Raw genomic sequence first — 16123 nt, forward strand, 5'->3', positions numbered from 1 at the left:
ATTCAGAGTCAACAAACTTAAATTTTAATTTTTACACAAATAATGAAACAAATACAAACAAGAATAAAACCAGTGGAGTAGAAAACAAATGAAGAAGAGAAAGATGGATTGTGTACAGAGTGAAAAGCTGCAGATTATTGAGTGTTTGACGTCAGACTAATGTGACACTATCTCTACTGTACTAATGCCAACATGTCAGTCTGATCACTTTTAAATTTGTTCATGAAATTAATCATTAGACTTTATCTCATTTCAAAGAACTTTTGGACTCTTTCACTTTCAATATAAAGTATGAAGCTGGATTTAACTAATCCTTCATTTTATACAGTGTTGGATCCATTTGGACAGTTTTGCTTTGACATCATTTAGATGTGGTTTCCAGCATCATTTATTATCTAGAATCATCCCAAAACTTTGATTTCTTTTGATTTCAACCTGACTTATCAAAGTTTGTACATTTGTTCCAGGATGACCAAAGATGATGAATTTAGTTTGTTCCAATCAAAGCCACTCTTTACACCTTGGAACTATTTTTACACAGATGCTGAATTTGGATCCTGAAAGACTCTTGTTTGACATTTGAACACATTTCTTCTTCACAGAAACAAAAGTTTTAAGGCAACAAAGTTCAGTTTTAGACTCAAAGTTGAATATTTGTTCACACTTTAATATTTGAGTCATAAAAACACTTTCCCTCTCACTGTGCTTTCAAAAGAAGAAGACTTGAAAAACAAGCAGCCACATTTGATCCTAAAAATGTTAATTTTTCTCAGAGTTATAGAAGAAGATCAATTCTTTCTATCATTTCTTTATCTCTACGTCTGCAGGCTGCACATTACCCTCATACATGATCCCTTCATCCCAGCATCCTTTGCTCTTCTCTTCCTTCAGCCTCCTCTTCCTCCTCTATTACAGTAAACACATCAGGTTGGTACTAACTAACATCAGCTGTGTGTGATCCTGTACAGACTGAACTATCTGGTCAGCAGTGAGAAAGTTTCTCTCTCCCTCCTACAGAGGACACAGAGACACTGAGGAACCAGAGCTGAACCAGAACCCGAACCTGAACCCAGGATAAAGAGGTCCAGTGAATGTGGTGTTGAAGGTGTGGAGGTGGATCAGTGTGTCAGAGGAGACTGTGTAGAAGGACAGAGTGCCAGCAGGACAGTCCACATACACTGCTACTCTACCAGAGGAGGAGGAGGAGGAGGAGGAGGAGGAGGAGGAGGAGGAGATGAATGTTTCTCTGTTATTGTGATAGACAGAGTAACGACCATCATCAAAGCACTCCAGACTCCAGGACTGATCATTCAATCCAAACAAACAGTCTCTACTGTTTCCTCTCCTGCTGATTCCTCTGTAACTCACTGATATATCAACTCTTCCTCTCCACTCGACCTCCCAGTAACAGCGACCAGTCAGACCATTTCTACACAGCAGCTGAGGATAGAAGTCAAATCTGTCTGGATGATCAGGATATGACTGATCCTCCTTCACAGCTGTCATCTTCCTGTTGTTGTCAGACAGTTTGATCTCTCTGTGTACTGTGTTTGTGTCGACTGTGAGTTCACAGGAATCTGATGGAGAGAACAAGACACAATACAGCTGCAGTTATTGATCTATCATCTGATCATTGATTGACACTTTGATGATGACATCAGAGCTGTGAATGAGTGATGTCACAGTGTGAAGATGGTTGAATGTGTGCTGCTTTGTTTTCACACTTACACTTCCTCAGACCTGGTCTCAACCATCGGACTCCAGCAGGCTCCACCCTGAAAGGAGGAGGGGGGTCAGAGCAGCATGGAAACATGGACTCGCTTATTAATGCCTTGTCAGCCTCTGTAGCTAGCTGTGTGTGTGTGTGTGTGTGTGTGTGTGTGTGTGTGTGTGTGTGTGTGTGTGTGTGAGGCAGGCTTTGGTTGTCGTGGCAACCAGGGGAGGCCACAGCACTTGAGAGTCTTGAGAGAGACAGAAACATTTAAATTGAATCCCCTCGAACCCATGGCCAGGAACAACCCAAATGAAAACCGAAAACACTGTGAGCGTCGTCATCTTGTTGACTATAGCACTGCCGAGTTTCAGTGGCTAAAGTTAAAAATGTGACCTGGGGAGATTGAGAGAGAGAAGAGGTTCAACGAGCTCCTTTAAACATTTCTCCTCTCCATTTTAACATGGGAGTAGATGGGGCCGTGAGAGGGTGTTGCTGGCGCATCAGTGCGTTTCCCGCCAAAACTATTTGTCGGACAGCTTAAGCAGTGGTATCACTGAGACCCCAACGGATTTACCTACATTTCTATCTATAAATTATTTCTGTAGAGTGACATTTGTGGACTTGAGAGCAGTTTACAAATGTATTTTTCGACAAATTTTTCTCTCTCCCCACACTCTAGTGATGATGTCACGCACTCTAGCGGTTGAACATTCTCGCAATACACACCCATTCATTTTTGGACTGGTTTTTGGCGATTTACCGGCAAACCGTTTGGCGAAACACTTAGAAAAGTCATAGTTCTAATGTCCTCACCGAGCCGCACGTTTTGATACCTTTTTGTGTATGTGCGACCAAAACTGCGGGAGGAGAAGCGCGCCGAAAAACGTACGGAAGAATAATAATAAGTATGAGGAAGAGTAGTATTGTGCTTTTTAAGGCACAATAATAAAATACTTCAGATCTGAATTTGACAATGTATCCTTGTTCATATTTAACCTTAGATTTAAAAAACATAAATCATTCTCTTCCACACATCAAAACCAATCAGATAAACTCAAAAGTGCACTGTTGTAAAATTGAAATAAACACTATTTTAGCATAACTCGTTATATATATATAAATATCATATGATGATTGAACATCATCATTCAAATTATTCAACAAAACAATATGTAACAAACAACAATATTTAGTTTACAATGAAAAAATATATATGCATTTACAACACATCAACAGTGATATACTCTCTGAACTAGGGCTGTAGCGATACACTAATCTCACGATACGATACGATACACGATATTCAGCTCACGATACGATATATATCACGATATTCAGCCAACGATACGATTCGATACACTTACATAATTTTTTGAAAGATTTTAAAGGGACAGTGTCATTTTGGTGACTTGTTGTGAGTGTTCCATTGAATTGGATTGAATTAATTGAACTAAAAACTGAAATATATATTCAATATATGGCTCTGACTGGACAGAGAGTCTACAGCTTGCAAATGCTGGACAAAATGAATCAAAGATGTGGTGAGAATTTATAAAAAAAAATTATTTTATTTAAAGTGCAGTATTACAATGAACAATGGAGAGTTAAAAAGTGCAGCAAGTGGCCTGTTCTGAACAGATTCTTTGACAGCTTTTATAGCTTGACAGCTTTCCTTATTCTCTTTAAGCCCAAAGTGCTCCCATCATTCATTCATGAAGCACTGCAACGCAGGACCATGAAATGTAAATGTAAATAGTGAAATAATTATAAATGTATTTTACATAAAATGAATCGGTATTTAAATTAATTAATGACATATTTAATTACACATTTATGTATTTAATTCCAATTTTAATTAATAAATGACACATTTAAGTAATTATTTAATGGTGTATTTATTTATTTAATTGTGGCACTTTCAGTCCTCCATAGCCAGCGTGCACTGCAGTCAAATGTAAACAATGCCATAAGCGGGCTGCGTCGCCAGGTTTGACAGTACCCCCTTTAGGAAACACCATTAATGAAGGTGAAAGGAGAAGTGTAATGCAGTGCTGTGTTCACTGTATATTTATGTAGCACATTTGAAAAAATGTATTGGCTGTGTTACCATATTGTTATAAGCTACCGTGCGAGCCACCAATTAAAGCTTGACGAGCCGCGCAATGAGTGTCTCTGGTGTAAAGGGAGTATCTAGACTGGTAACTTGCTAGAAATGCTCTACAGTGACACTAGCGGCTGGCTGACCTAATCACTCTTCCTGCAAAGCCAACGGGGGAAATGGGCAGCAAGCAGAGTGCCAGGTGGAACACGGGGGATTTGAATGGGAATTAATGTATCGATACTGTGGCTAGAACGCACAGAAGAGGCAGCACGATGGCTCTTCAACCAGGTCCTTGTATATTTTCTAGGAACAAACTTGGAAGTAGGCGGGCCATTGATATTAATCATCATCAAGTTTGATATGTTTGAGATCAGTGGGACAGCCCTCTTGTCTGAGCTTATATTGTTCATAAGGCTCAAGTTCCTCTCACACTCTGCTGTACTGACAGGGAATGTTTTCATACAGTTCATGAGTGGTTTTAGGTCTTTGGGCTCACTACTGGGCTCTTCCAGTAGGTCCCACATCCCATTCAGTGCTTGGTCTGTGCACAGGTTAAATCGCTTGCACAGTCGCTTAATTTGTTCTTCACCATGGCGGATGCTGGGCTTTGATGGCCATTCACTCAGATCAAGGATGCTGAGGTCCTTGATGGTCTCATCCTCAAAACACAAGCGTTTCTCCAGATTGTTCACAAGGCTTTGTAAGAACTGGCCTGGGTTGATAGACTTCAGCTTTGCAATTGTTTTCAGTGCTGTAGACCGATACTCCCCAGTCTTTTTTGCTTCTAAAGCCTCACTATATTTCTCACCTGGACTCTCTTTGAATGACTGGATCACTCCGATTGAGCGTTTCAGCAGATGCTCCGCTCTGAGCAGAGTTATCGAACGAGATTGAAGCTCCTGTGACAGGAGACTTAGTTCATGGAGAGTGTCATACATGAGCCCAAGGTCACAAATAAATTCTGGACTTTGAACACGGTCTAGTAAACCTCTGTACATTTGCCTGTCTGTGGTGGACCTCGTTTCATCACAGCAAGCATTTTTAAAGTGCTGCACAAGAGCTCCCAGGGATGTCCGAACAGCACAAACAATCCGAAAGCTACTGGCCACCCAGCGTACATCCAAGATTCTGCCAATGAGAAGAAGTTGTGAGCCTACTTCAGCTGCTGCATTTATGAGTTCATGTTCATTTTTGTTTGACGTACTATACAGAGAATATAGCTTCTGGATGAAAGTTTTGAAGTGATTGACAGAGTTTACCTCATCAACTGCATCTGACACAGCGAGTTCAAGTCTATGGTTCATACAGTGCCATACAAAAAGCTTTGGGAATCTCGAGGTCAGCCTGGTTGCTACTCCTGACTTCTTTCCTAACATGACACTGGCTCCATCAGATACAAATGTAAAGCCAGCACTAGATAAACAGGTTAGTAACCCCTGTTCTATGCCATCTGCTCTCTGATTTCAACAAGTTCAAGGTGTATGAACTCAGGGCTTTCTTCTTGAATTGATGCTTTAATAGAAACTATCATGACAGCTTTGTGACTTAAAGAAGATGCCTCGTCAATTAGGACAGCTAACTTACTGGATGATGCTATAATGTTACTGACAATTTTGCTCTGCATCTCACTGGCAACATGTTGTATTATTTGTGTTGCACTGTAACCTGAATAAAGTATTGAGCCCATTTTTACACCATTCGGTTCCTGCAGCTCAATGAGGCTCTCATGGTCAGAAAAGGGTCGGTTCTTTTTGGCCAGATGGTAGGCTGTTCGAAACCTGGCTTCAGTTTCCTTCATGTAGGACTCGCTCATATTCTCCATTGCATTCTCAATGGCAGCTTTGTTCTGTTGCTCTGCCACGTTCACAGCCTGAGTGTGGGCCTTGGACAGAGCATGTTTCCTCACCTTATTTCTAAAGGCAAACAGACTTGTTGTTCTACTTCCCTGGCCAGACAATTTCAAAGTTCATCCATTCTCTTGAGAGTGATACACCTTGCTCCTTGTTGATCCCAATGGAGTTCACACTGCTACAGACCAGACATCCTGTGAAGCATAAACAAACTGTACTGTATCCAGCTGTATGGGTGCATGGTCCATTTCTTCCATATACATCCAAGGACACACACACACACACACACACACACACACACACACACACACACAATATTTCTGTGTGTCCACTGTTTCAGAAGAAAATCTTCTTTTTGTTTGGCAGTCCACAGGTCTGGCCAGTCATTATTAATGTCTACAGAAAAACAACAAAAGTGATTGAATTGCAGGCTATAAATGTAACAAGGGAAACAATGACCACAACCCATTCAAAAGTGTAAAGTTGTCATAATCCGTTTCATTTTATTCATTTAATTTTTCCCCCTAAACAGTCAATTACTACGGAGCCCTGGAGGTGACATGGATGTGTTTTTATTTTACCCGTACGCGCGACCTACTATCTCCAAAAAAACGTCATCTCACCTCCAGGGCTCCTTAACTTACACATGATGTAGCTGTAGCTATCTCCGTGACTGTCGAGCCCTGACATGTTATTAACATCATTTACAAGGTCCAGCAATAAAAAAAAGGCCCACGCCCACCTACCGTAGTTGACGTCTTCATCCGAGTTGTACCGGCATTTTTGACTGTGGGCGAAGAGGCTGCATCTCCTTCACTGACAGCATCCTCTCCGACGGGGTGGGGGCAGAGCGAGCCAACCCGATGGCCGACCGTTGACTGAAAAGCAGTCGGACTGATCAGTCGGCTCCCGTCTCCCCGGGTCGGTCAAAAAAATGCCTCCGAACACACCCAACCGACGCCGACTGGAGCGTACATTCTGCGCGTGCGCAATATGTACCCATAACAGCAGGCGGCGCTAATCTGTGTTGTCGCCCAAAAAAAATGAAAACCGGAAAAATGACCTAGTAAACACAGCGCACGCTGTTGTCAGTCATTGTTTTCATCAGAGAGTGTTGATAGTAGTCAAGAGGGATCGTTATTGTCATTACTCGCCAAAATGAACCCCGACTGAAGACGGTACGGGACACACCGAACCGACTCGAGTCACCGACCTCGCCGATAATCGGGTTGGTGTGTCCGGGCCTTTAACTGTACCGGTGTAGCATCGCTAACATCAGCTGAGCTGCTGGCTGATGTTGATGTTTGTAATTGTCAAATGAAATGTTTGTTTGGATAGCTCGCTTCATCTTACCGGTTCATTACAAATCCTAAAGGCAAATCATTTAAAGTAAACTTGTAAAAGTGAATTTGTCTTTAGCAATATTTACCTCGGCATGACCCGCCCTTCTCTGCCTCCGATTGGCTCATTCCTCGTCATGCCTAAAGTTAACCAATCCAATCAGTAAAGGCAGCGAGTATTGGCCAATTAGAGGCAGAGTAGCGTGGGTCATGGCTTCACCATCCTAGGGAACAAATCGGCAATTTGGCTCGCAGATACTACTGAATGGTGGCATCAGGGGGGGTTTAGAAATGTGTATACGCAATGCTGACTGAAAAATAAGGCTGTATACCCGCGTATACCCTGGACTACTAATGTAATGTTTTAAGCCAATTGTTAGGTTGGTTAAGGAACAGCTCATAGCAGGGTAAAATATATAAGGTGCATTGCACTTATTTTGTGTTGATATTAAAATCATTCAGCTTTAAATTGGTTATATATTTTAATGATTTGTTACCCAACTACATTGTGTTTGAGCTGGTTTTGTTTATTAAATTGTACATCATAAATACATCCAATTAAACTTCCTGTTTATAGTCTAAAATATTAAATGATGTATGGAATAGTTAAAAACAATGTTGCATATAGAAAGTGATGATAAATCATTTATTAGTTGATGATAGAATACCAATTGTTGAGGTTTATAGAAATTCATGATTGAGATTTGTTGGTGCTTAAAGTACCAGTTGCTATTACATTTGGTAGTTCATTCCATTGTAGTCATTAGTCATTGGTTATTACTAAGCTAACTAAGAAAATTAGGTAATGAGGTTTCATGTTAGAAATAAGAACAGAACAGAGTAACTTAATACTCTACACTATTTGTGCAGGTTGGTTTATTGAGCTACCAGAAAGAATCTAGAGGATCCAATGATGGCGAGCCCAGCCCAGAGTGACTGTGGAGGGTCGGGGACGCGGTGAAGACATTGGACTAGTTTGCACATTCAGGAACAGATAAGACTGCCTACTTACTATTAACTCTACCCGGGTAGTAGTAGTATAATCAGTGATCATATAATAGGATCAGGAACTGAACCTTGAACTCTGAACTCAATACCTGACTCCTTAAAGGACTATTTCTTTTCTTTTATTATTTTACATCTGAGAAAGCTATTTGATTTAGTATTTTTATTTACATTCCATGTGAATTGCTGATCATATTGTTGGATTGCTTGAGGCAATAAATACTGTCAACTGTTCAATCCCCAAACTAACTCGTCCTGAGTTATTAAAGGCACCGTACTTCTGACCTAGGTAGATGTTAGTTGCTCTACTATTACTTCCTTTGGGTAAGCCTTAGGGGCACTACATGTTCATTTGATAACTGGCTGTATGAGTTTTACTTTGGGTCAGTTACACAGTTCTTGACTCCTAAAATTCCTCTTTGGTATGTCAGGTTCCAGCAGCAGAGGCAAAATAAAACTACTCTAAAATATGAGGATAGAAAGAACAGATTAATGAATCCTCACCTGATGATTTGTGTACAGTGTGGACTCTTCAGTCCCGCATTCAGCAGCTTCAGTCCTGAATCCTGCAGGTTGTTGTTACTCAGGTCCAGCTCTCTCAGACTAGAGGACTGGGAGCTGAGAACTGAGGACAGAGCTTCACAGCTTCTCTCTGAGAGGTTACAGCCGCTCAGTCTGTAGAGACAATGATCAACATAAAGAAATGATAAGATATTCAAGGGATCATACCTGACAAGCTCTATGTTCTATGGTTGTAAACAGATGACACAGTGGTTAAGAACCAGCCTTTGTCAAGTGCTGGGTTTAAAATCTACTTTGGAAACCAGTAAAGAAATGTGCTTTCTTGTGTCGCAGGTTCTCAAGGATCCTGGTGGTTCCTGCTGCCGTGGTCCTGCTTGACCTTCACTGCCATTATTATTGTTATTATTATTATTATTAATATTATTATTAGTAGTAGTAGTAGTATCATCATCACTATTATTCACCATTACACATCTCTGTGGCCATTGACATCGTCATTGTCATCATCATCATCATTAGAATTTTCTACTGGTATAGTTTTTGCTTTATACTTTCAAACTGATTAAAAACATTAGAATCCATAATGATAACTGGATACTACAAAGTACTTTCAGACCTCCACCAAGGAGGCAGCTCACTGAGGAGTGATGGTTAAAGTCTGTAAGAATGCAGTCCTGATTGTGTGATCTGTTATTGTGCATGTGACACCTGTAGTTAAATATGGTTTATCACTACAGCTCACATAATTCTAATTATTGGTTTTAATACAGAAGTCAGACAATGATTGGTCTTTTTTCATCAATTATCATTATCAACTAAGTAACTGTGATCTGATTTCATGCTGCACACAGTATGACTCTGAACAGCGACAGTAAAAGTAACTTTGGTTACCTGGCTGAGAGGTTGCAGGTGTGCAGCGTGTCACCTGCAGCTCTTCCTCTAACAGTTCACTGTGGCTGCTCCTTCTTGTTCCATTACTCCCTGACATATTTCAAAACTCATCCACTGTCAGAAATTATCAAAAATGGCCGATGTCTTGGTTTGTAGATGTATTTTAGATGAGCAATAGTTGGCAGCCAACGTCGAACTCACAGACAAACACGCATTTAATTTAAACTTGTTTTTCTCCAGTTAAATACTTTTAATTTGCAGCTGCTGCAGACGGAAATGTTCGGTTTTCATTAGCAGTGACTTAATGCTGCAGTTTTTCTGAGTACGTCCCCATTGATATTAATTTAACACTGTAAATATATAAATATTGAAATACTGTCATCAGTAGCTATGCTGTGGGTGGGATGGCAAGCTTTGGCGGGTCGGATGTGGCCTGCGGGCCGCCAGTACGCTAGGACAGTAAATGTTTTTGTCAGAGGGGCCAATCGGGCTGATATTTACATTCCTTTATATTCCTTTAACTAAAGATTAACTATACTATGATCTGACCTGAGAGTTTCCAGTGTACAGTGTGGACTCTCCAGTCCCACATTCAGCAGCTTCAGTTCTGAATCCTGCAGGTTGTTGTTACTCAGGTCCAGCTCTCTCAGACTAGAGGACTGGGAGCTGAGAACTGAGGACAGAGCTTCACAGCTTCTCTCTGAGAGGTTACAGTCACTCAGTCTGTAGAGACAATTATCAACGATAAAAGAAAAAAAAACATTTGTGTTATTAATACATTCATAATGAAAAACAAGCAGTTGATAGAAAAGATAGCAGAGTATTTAAGTAATGATACAGAAATCCAACTCTGTCTGTACTTACAGAGCTTTGTTGGAGGCTTTGACCACTGGCAGCAACCTCAGAAGAGCCTCCTCTGAAGCAGAGTATTTCTTCAGGTCAAACACGTCCAGATCTTTATCTGATGACAGTAAGATGAAGACCAGAGCTGACCACTGAGCAGGAGACAGTTTATCTGTGGAGAGACTTCCTGAACTCAGGGACTGTTGGATCTGATCCACTAGAGAACGATCATTCAATTCATTCAGACAGTGGAACAGATTGATGCTTCTCTCTGCAGAGGGAGTCTCTTCGATCTTCATCTTGATGTACTGGACTGTTTCCTGATTGGTCTGTGAGATACTTCCTGTCTGTGTCAGCAGACCTTGTAGGAGATTCTGATTGGTCCGCAGTGAAAGGCCCAGGAGGAAGCGGAGAAACAAGTCCAGGTGTCCATTTGGACTCTGTAAGGCCTTGTCCACAGCACTCTGGTAGAAACGTGTTGATTTGCCTCCGAACACTTCAGACCACCAGGATTTTGTTTGTTCTTCTGCCAGCAGATTGACTCCAGAGCTGATGAATGTCAGATGGACGTGAAGAGCAGCCAGAAACTCCTGAACGCTCAGATGGACGAAGCAGAAGACCTTGTCCTGGTACAGTCCTCTCTCCTCTTTAAAGATCTGTGTGAACACTCCTGAGTACACTGAGGCTGCTCTGATATCGATGCCACACTCTGTCAGGTCTGATTCATAGAAGATCAGGTTGCCTTTCTGCAGCTGCTCAAAAGCCAGTTTTCCCAGAGACTCAATCATCTTCCTGCTCTCTGGACTCCAGTGTGGATCTGTCTCAGCTCCTCCATCATACTTGATGTTCTTCAGTTTGGACTGAACCACCAGGAAGTGGATGTACATCTCAGTCAGGGTCTTGGGCAGCTCTCCTCCCTCTCTGGTCTTCAACACATCCTCCAGAACTGTAGCAGTGATCCAGCAGAAGACTGGGATGTGGCACATGATGTGGACGCTTCGTGATGTCTTGATGTGGGAGATGATTCTGCTGGCCTGCTCCTCATCTCTGAATCTCTTCCTGAAGTACTCCTCCTTCTGTGGGTCAGTGAACCCTCTGACCTCTGTCACCATGTCAACACACTCAGGAGGGATCTGATTGGCTGCTGCAGGTCGTGTGGTTATCCAGAGGCGAGCAGAGGGAAGCAGTTTCCCCCTGATGAGGTTTGTCAGCAGCACATCCACTGAGGTGGACTCTGTAACATCAGTCAGGATCTCAGTGTTGTGGAAGTCCAGAGAAAGTCGACACTCATCCAGACCATCAAAGATGAACACAACCTGGAACTCTTCAAACCTGCAGATTCCTGCTTCTTTGGTTTCAGTAAAGAAGTGATGAACAAGTTCCACCAAGCTGTACTTTTTCTCTTTCAGCACATTCAGCTCTCTGAAAGTGAATGGAAATGTGAACTGTATGTCCTGGTTGGCTTTGTCTTCAGCCCAGTCCAGAGTGAACTTCTGTGTTAAGACTGTTTTCCCAATGCCAGCCACTCCCTTTGTCATCACTGTTCTGATTGGTTCATCTCTTCCAGGTGAGGCTTTAAAGATGTCTTCTTGTCTGATTGTTGTTTCTGGTCTGTCTGGTTTCCTGGATGCTGTTTCAATCTGTCTGACCTCATGTTCATCATTGACCTCTGCAGTCCCTCCCTCTGTGATGTAGAGCTCTGTGTAGATCTGGTTCAGAAGGGTTGGGTTTCCTGCTTTAGCGATGCCCTCAAACACACACTGGAACTTCTTCTTCAGGTTAGATTTAAGTTCACGCTGACAGACTCCAACAATATGTTCTTAATGAAGACACAGAAAAGAAGATCAAGTGATTGATTAAAAAATATGACAGTTTCTTTCCACTAAAGCAGTGTTTCCCAAACATTGTGTTAAACTTTCAGCTGGTGGCAGCTACCTTGAAATAATAAAAATACATAATGAATGAAACCATAAGAGTTACATTTATAAACTAATGATGAAGAAGATTACAGCACACACTAGTCAGAAGAGCGTTTTCTCTTCTTCTGTTTTAAGTGTGAAATTTAATTCACATATCAAAACATTGTTACGTTGTTACACTCAAAGGTTTTTATTATGGTACGTTAATTTTTCAACAGTTTTTGGGTTGAGCCGGTTTCTTTTTTTGCTCACAATTTCTTCACATTTGCAGTTATAAAGTGTTAAAGGCGCTCAAATTCAAAACTGTCTCAACCTGTCACCTGTCAGAATCGAGACGAGGCAGTGAATCGCCTGATTGGACTGCGAACCAGTCAGCTCCATTCAGGCAATGAAGCAGTTGTTGCTTCGGACGCCATATGTCACGTGATTTTGGGGCTACTGCTGTTTTGTCTGCTGCTTTATCGCTAGCTTTGTCTACACAGATTTATCTACACAGCTCTGTCTGCTGTTTTGTCTCTGCCGTTAAACGCACGGCTGTGTCGCTGCTGCTTTGTCTCTAGCTTTGCCTACCCTGCTTTGTCTACATAGCCGCTAACCACACAGCTTGTCTCTGCCGCTTGGTGCTGTTGCTGGCTTTTGGCTACAGTCGGCTTCATGGTGGACTGCCGACACCACACTTTTAACCTGTTTTATTTCTTTAATTGTAGCCGAATGATTGTGAGGAGGTAATCCCTTAGTTTTGTATTACTTGTTTTGTTTTCTTTATTTGTATTATTGTTTTGATTAAGTAAATTGGTTTGTTAAGTTTATTTTGTGAACTATTTCCTGTCTTATACTGTATGTTTTGTTGTACATTTTGGGTTAATTATTTCTGTAGTAACTTCCTTTGTTTTTCCTTCTCAGTGGCTGCAGGCTGGTGGTGGTGCTGGTGATGTGGGTGGTGGTGTCCCTCCTTCTTGTGTGCTGTGCTTCCTTGGACTTGGTGAAATCATAGTGTGTGACTGCCACGTATGTCTGGGTGAACCCTTTTTCTTTAATTTAGTTTTGTTGAGTCCCCTTCCCCTTCACCTGCTCTTTCCCCACCAGTAGGCCTCAGCCCCTGATTAGGTTCCTTTTTTTATTATTTGGGATGAATGATCATTTTTATTATATATATATATATATATATAATAAAAATGATATATATATTTTATTAAATAAAGTATCTTTGTAAACTGGGAACCACGTGTCTTACCTATCGAGTGGAACGAACCTGTGTTTTGATCAATGTAAAATAATTCCTTGGGTGCAATTCCCAAGGTGGCGTTGTTCACATTGAGAGCCTCCACACACGCCACAGTTTCGCTGGTTATTCAAAAGAATGTTTCCTGCGAATGTTCGGTTTCCTTCCTTACTAATAATCGGTATCTGTAACAGCCCTGAAAGAAACATATCAGTCGATCCCTATCAGTGACCCATTCTGGGTCCCAACCCAAAGTCTGGGAAACACTGCTTTAAAGAATGAGTATGTGAATATATTTTGGTCCGTCTGTTGAGACATCAGTAAATGTCTCATTTATCCAGCGAGTTCAATCTTTAGAGAAATCCTCTTACTGCTCTGCAGACAGTCAGCCAGCTCCTCCTGCTTCATTCTCCTCAGGAAGTGCACTGTGATCTTCAGAAATGCCTCTCTGCTGCTGCTCCTCTGCTCTTCATCCTCCCTGTCCAACTTCTCCTCATCCTCCCTCTGAATCTCTAAGCATTCTGGGTAATCTGAACTCAGAACCTTCTGGATCTTCTTCAGCTCGTTCTTCACAAAAGTGACAATGTTGTCCTCCAGCAGCTGGAACAGAATATTATATGAATGACTCAATCAAAGTCAAATCATGGAAGCAAACATCAGATCCATGTTGGACAGACTGACAATTCACCAGTGGCGGCTGGCCAATAGAGGGCGCTAGGGCGCCGCCCCCCTTGAGCCACAAAAATAAAAAATAAATAAAAAATTAAAATAAATAAAAAAAATTAAAAATAATAATAATAATAATGATAAAAATATCAGTATGTCAATATTTGTGTGTTTGCAATATGGAATGCAGCCAGTAACATGTGTAAAATATCCTCTGCCTGTCTGAAGCCTCATCAGCTCTGGCCGATAGAGAAAGCGCCCCCAGGAGGCGGCTCTATGTAGCAGTTAAGCCAATTGCTAATTTAAGATATGAATGTATGACATAAAATTCAGCCAATCAGCGTCCTTAAATCGAATCCAAGAATCGCCCCAAGTTCGCCCCTGATAAAATAAGGACCAGGCTCTAGGGCCGCGAACGATACTCCTCCAAGACCCAACCCTAACTCGGTGGAATCTCTCCTCCAAGATCCGTCTGAGAGGAGAACTTTGTTGGAGAAAGTTGGGGTGAAAGAGCTGGGCCCAGATCAACCTGAGCTCTCAATCAGACAGCAGGCTAGAGAGAAAGGGAAGCAGTATATGCGGCGGCTTCTCCCGTAGCCGGTACACCGGGAAGGCTTGGCTAGCTGGGTGCACTCATGCTTTTTAAAAGGACGGGGACAGATCCAGCATGGACAGTTACCGGAGTGAGGGGATATGAAGCACCTGTCAGAGAAGGTGATGTTTACGTTTTTCTGTAATAATGGTAAGGTATCGACCGACACAACATAGTATCCAAACTGCGCCTGTCGATACCTGCAATCGGTTCTTTTTGTACCCAGATCAAGAGATCAATGACTGTTTCTATGGTTCTATGGCGGTAAAGCTTGCAGCTTAGTCTGTGGTGAAGTTGGCTGGTCAGCATTCCGAGATCAACCATGAACTATCAACACATGGCTAATTTAAATATTCAAATGAGCCATGTGCTCACTGCAGTTGCTAGGTTACCACCAGGCTGTCAATCAAACTCTCAGCGACAGAATATAACGTGAGCTAATGTCAGTTGTTGGACTGAATTTCTGAAAATGCTCATACTCAGATGTAGATAGGTAAAGTCTATACATCAGAAACAGAAGGTGCTGTATTTGTTTACCCTTTATCTATCCAGATAAAAACATTAAGAACAGTTTCTGTAAGATGTTTATTAGACCTATGTAATCTGAATTGGAAGGGCACGTTGTCATGAGCTGTATCTTGTATATTTATTATTAGCTATGTGGTATGTGTATGCACCTTTATGTAATCTGGTGGAAAAACATTAACATTTAAAACCGATCATACCAAACAAATATCTGCTTGTGTGTCCCCGTGTATGTAAAGTGTCCTCTTTTTTGATGTAAGGAATGGCCACCCTAACACGGAGCAACCGTCAATAACTTCAGGTAATATGTAAAATATATAATTCTTCGTTGTACATGTTTGTACAGTTATTAAATAAATATTTGAGCACTTTCAAAATGTATTCGTGTAAAAATCTTTTGAATGGGGAGGAGTGGTGACATTCACAAAGTTAAAAGAAAAGTATGGAATGAAGTACTCAATTGGTATCGGTATCGTGTTAAGGGTACTGGTATCGAACATTTTTAAATGATACCAAGCCCTACTGACTATTTCACTGAGCACTGGTGTCCTGCAGTTTATTTTAAATTGTATTGCGATGGTTACAGAAACAAAAAAGTATGGCACAGCCCCACCGACAATATTTTTCACCAGCCGCCACTGCAGGACACTGGTTTAAAAGTGCAGCATGGAGATTATTGTGAACACAATAGATGTAAAAGTAGTTGTTGTCCATGTACAGACCATAAATATGGAGTCCAGGTGTGTTTGATGCTGCTGGACAGACTGACCACTGGGAACCTCTGAGCTCTCCTGGTCCACTCTGTGGAGGAATCATGAAGAATGAGCTCACATTATGTCTGTCCACACAGAGACAAACACAAGGTAAAGGTCCATGAAGTGATATTTGGATGTGAACAGTGAATCTGATGACTCCCTGTAGTGGTAAAGGTTT

At 41.5% G+C, this 16123-nt stretch overlaps 1 protein-coding gene and 1 long non-coding RNA gene across 2 annotated transcripts in view; one reads left to right on the forward strand and one right to left on the reverse strand.

Moving 5' to 3' along the window:
* LOC127373978 (uncharacterized) overlaps positions 1-16123 on the reverse strand; it is a 423284-nt gene that overhangs the window by 41788 nt on the left and 365373 nt on the right. Inside the window, exon 37 of the mRNA XM_051418866.1 lies at positions 9973-10146. Within this exon, the coding sequence (XP_051274826.1) occupies positions 9973-10146 (174 nt within the window). The remainder of the gene's footprint in view (positions 1-9972; positions 10147-16123) is intronic.
* LOC127374105 (uncharacterized) overlaps positions 11401-16123 on the forward strand; it is a 34098-nt gene continuing 29375 nt past the window's right edge. Inside the window, exon 1 of the long non-coding RNA XR_007886997.1 lies at positions 11401-11493. This is a non-coding gene — a long non-coding RNA (uncharacterized LOC127374105). The remainder of the gene's footprint in view (positions 11494-16123) is intronic.

This window comes from Dicentrarchus labrax, unplaced genomic scaffold, assembly GCF_905237075.1.
Source record: "Dicentrarchus labrax unplaced genomic scaffold, dlabrax2021, whole genome shotgun sequence".
In the NCBI taxonomy this organism is placed as follows: domain Eukaryota; kingdom Metazoa; phylum Chordata; class Actinopteri; family Moronidae; genus Dicentrarchus; species Dicentrarchus labrax.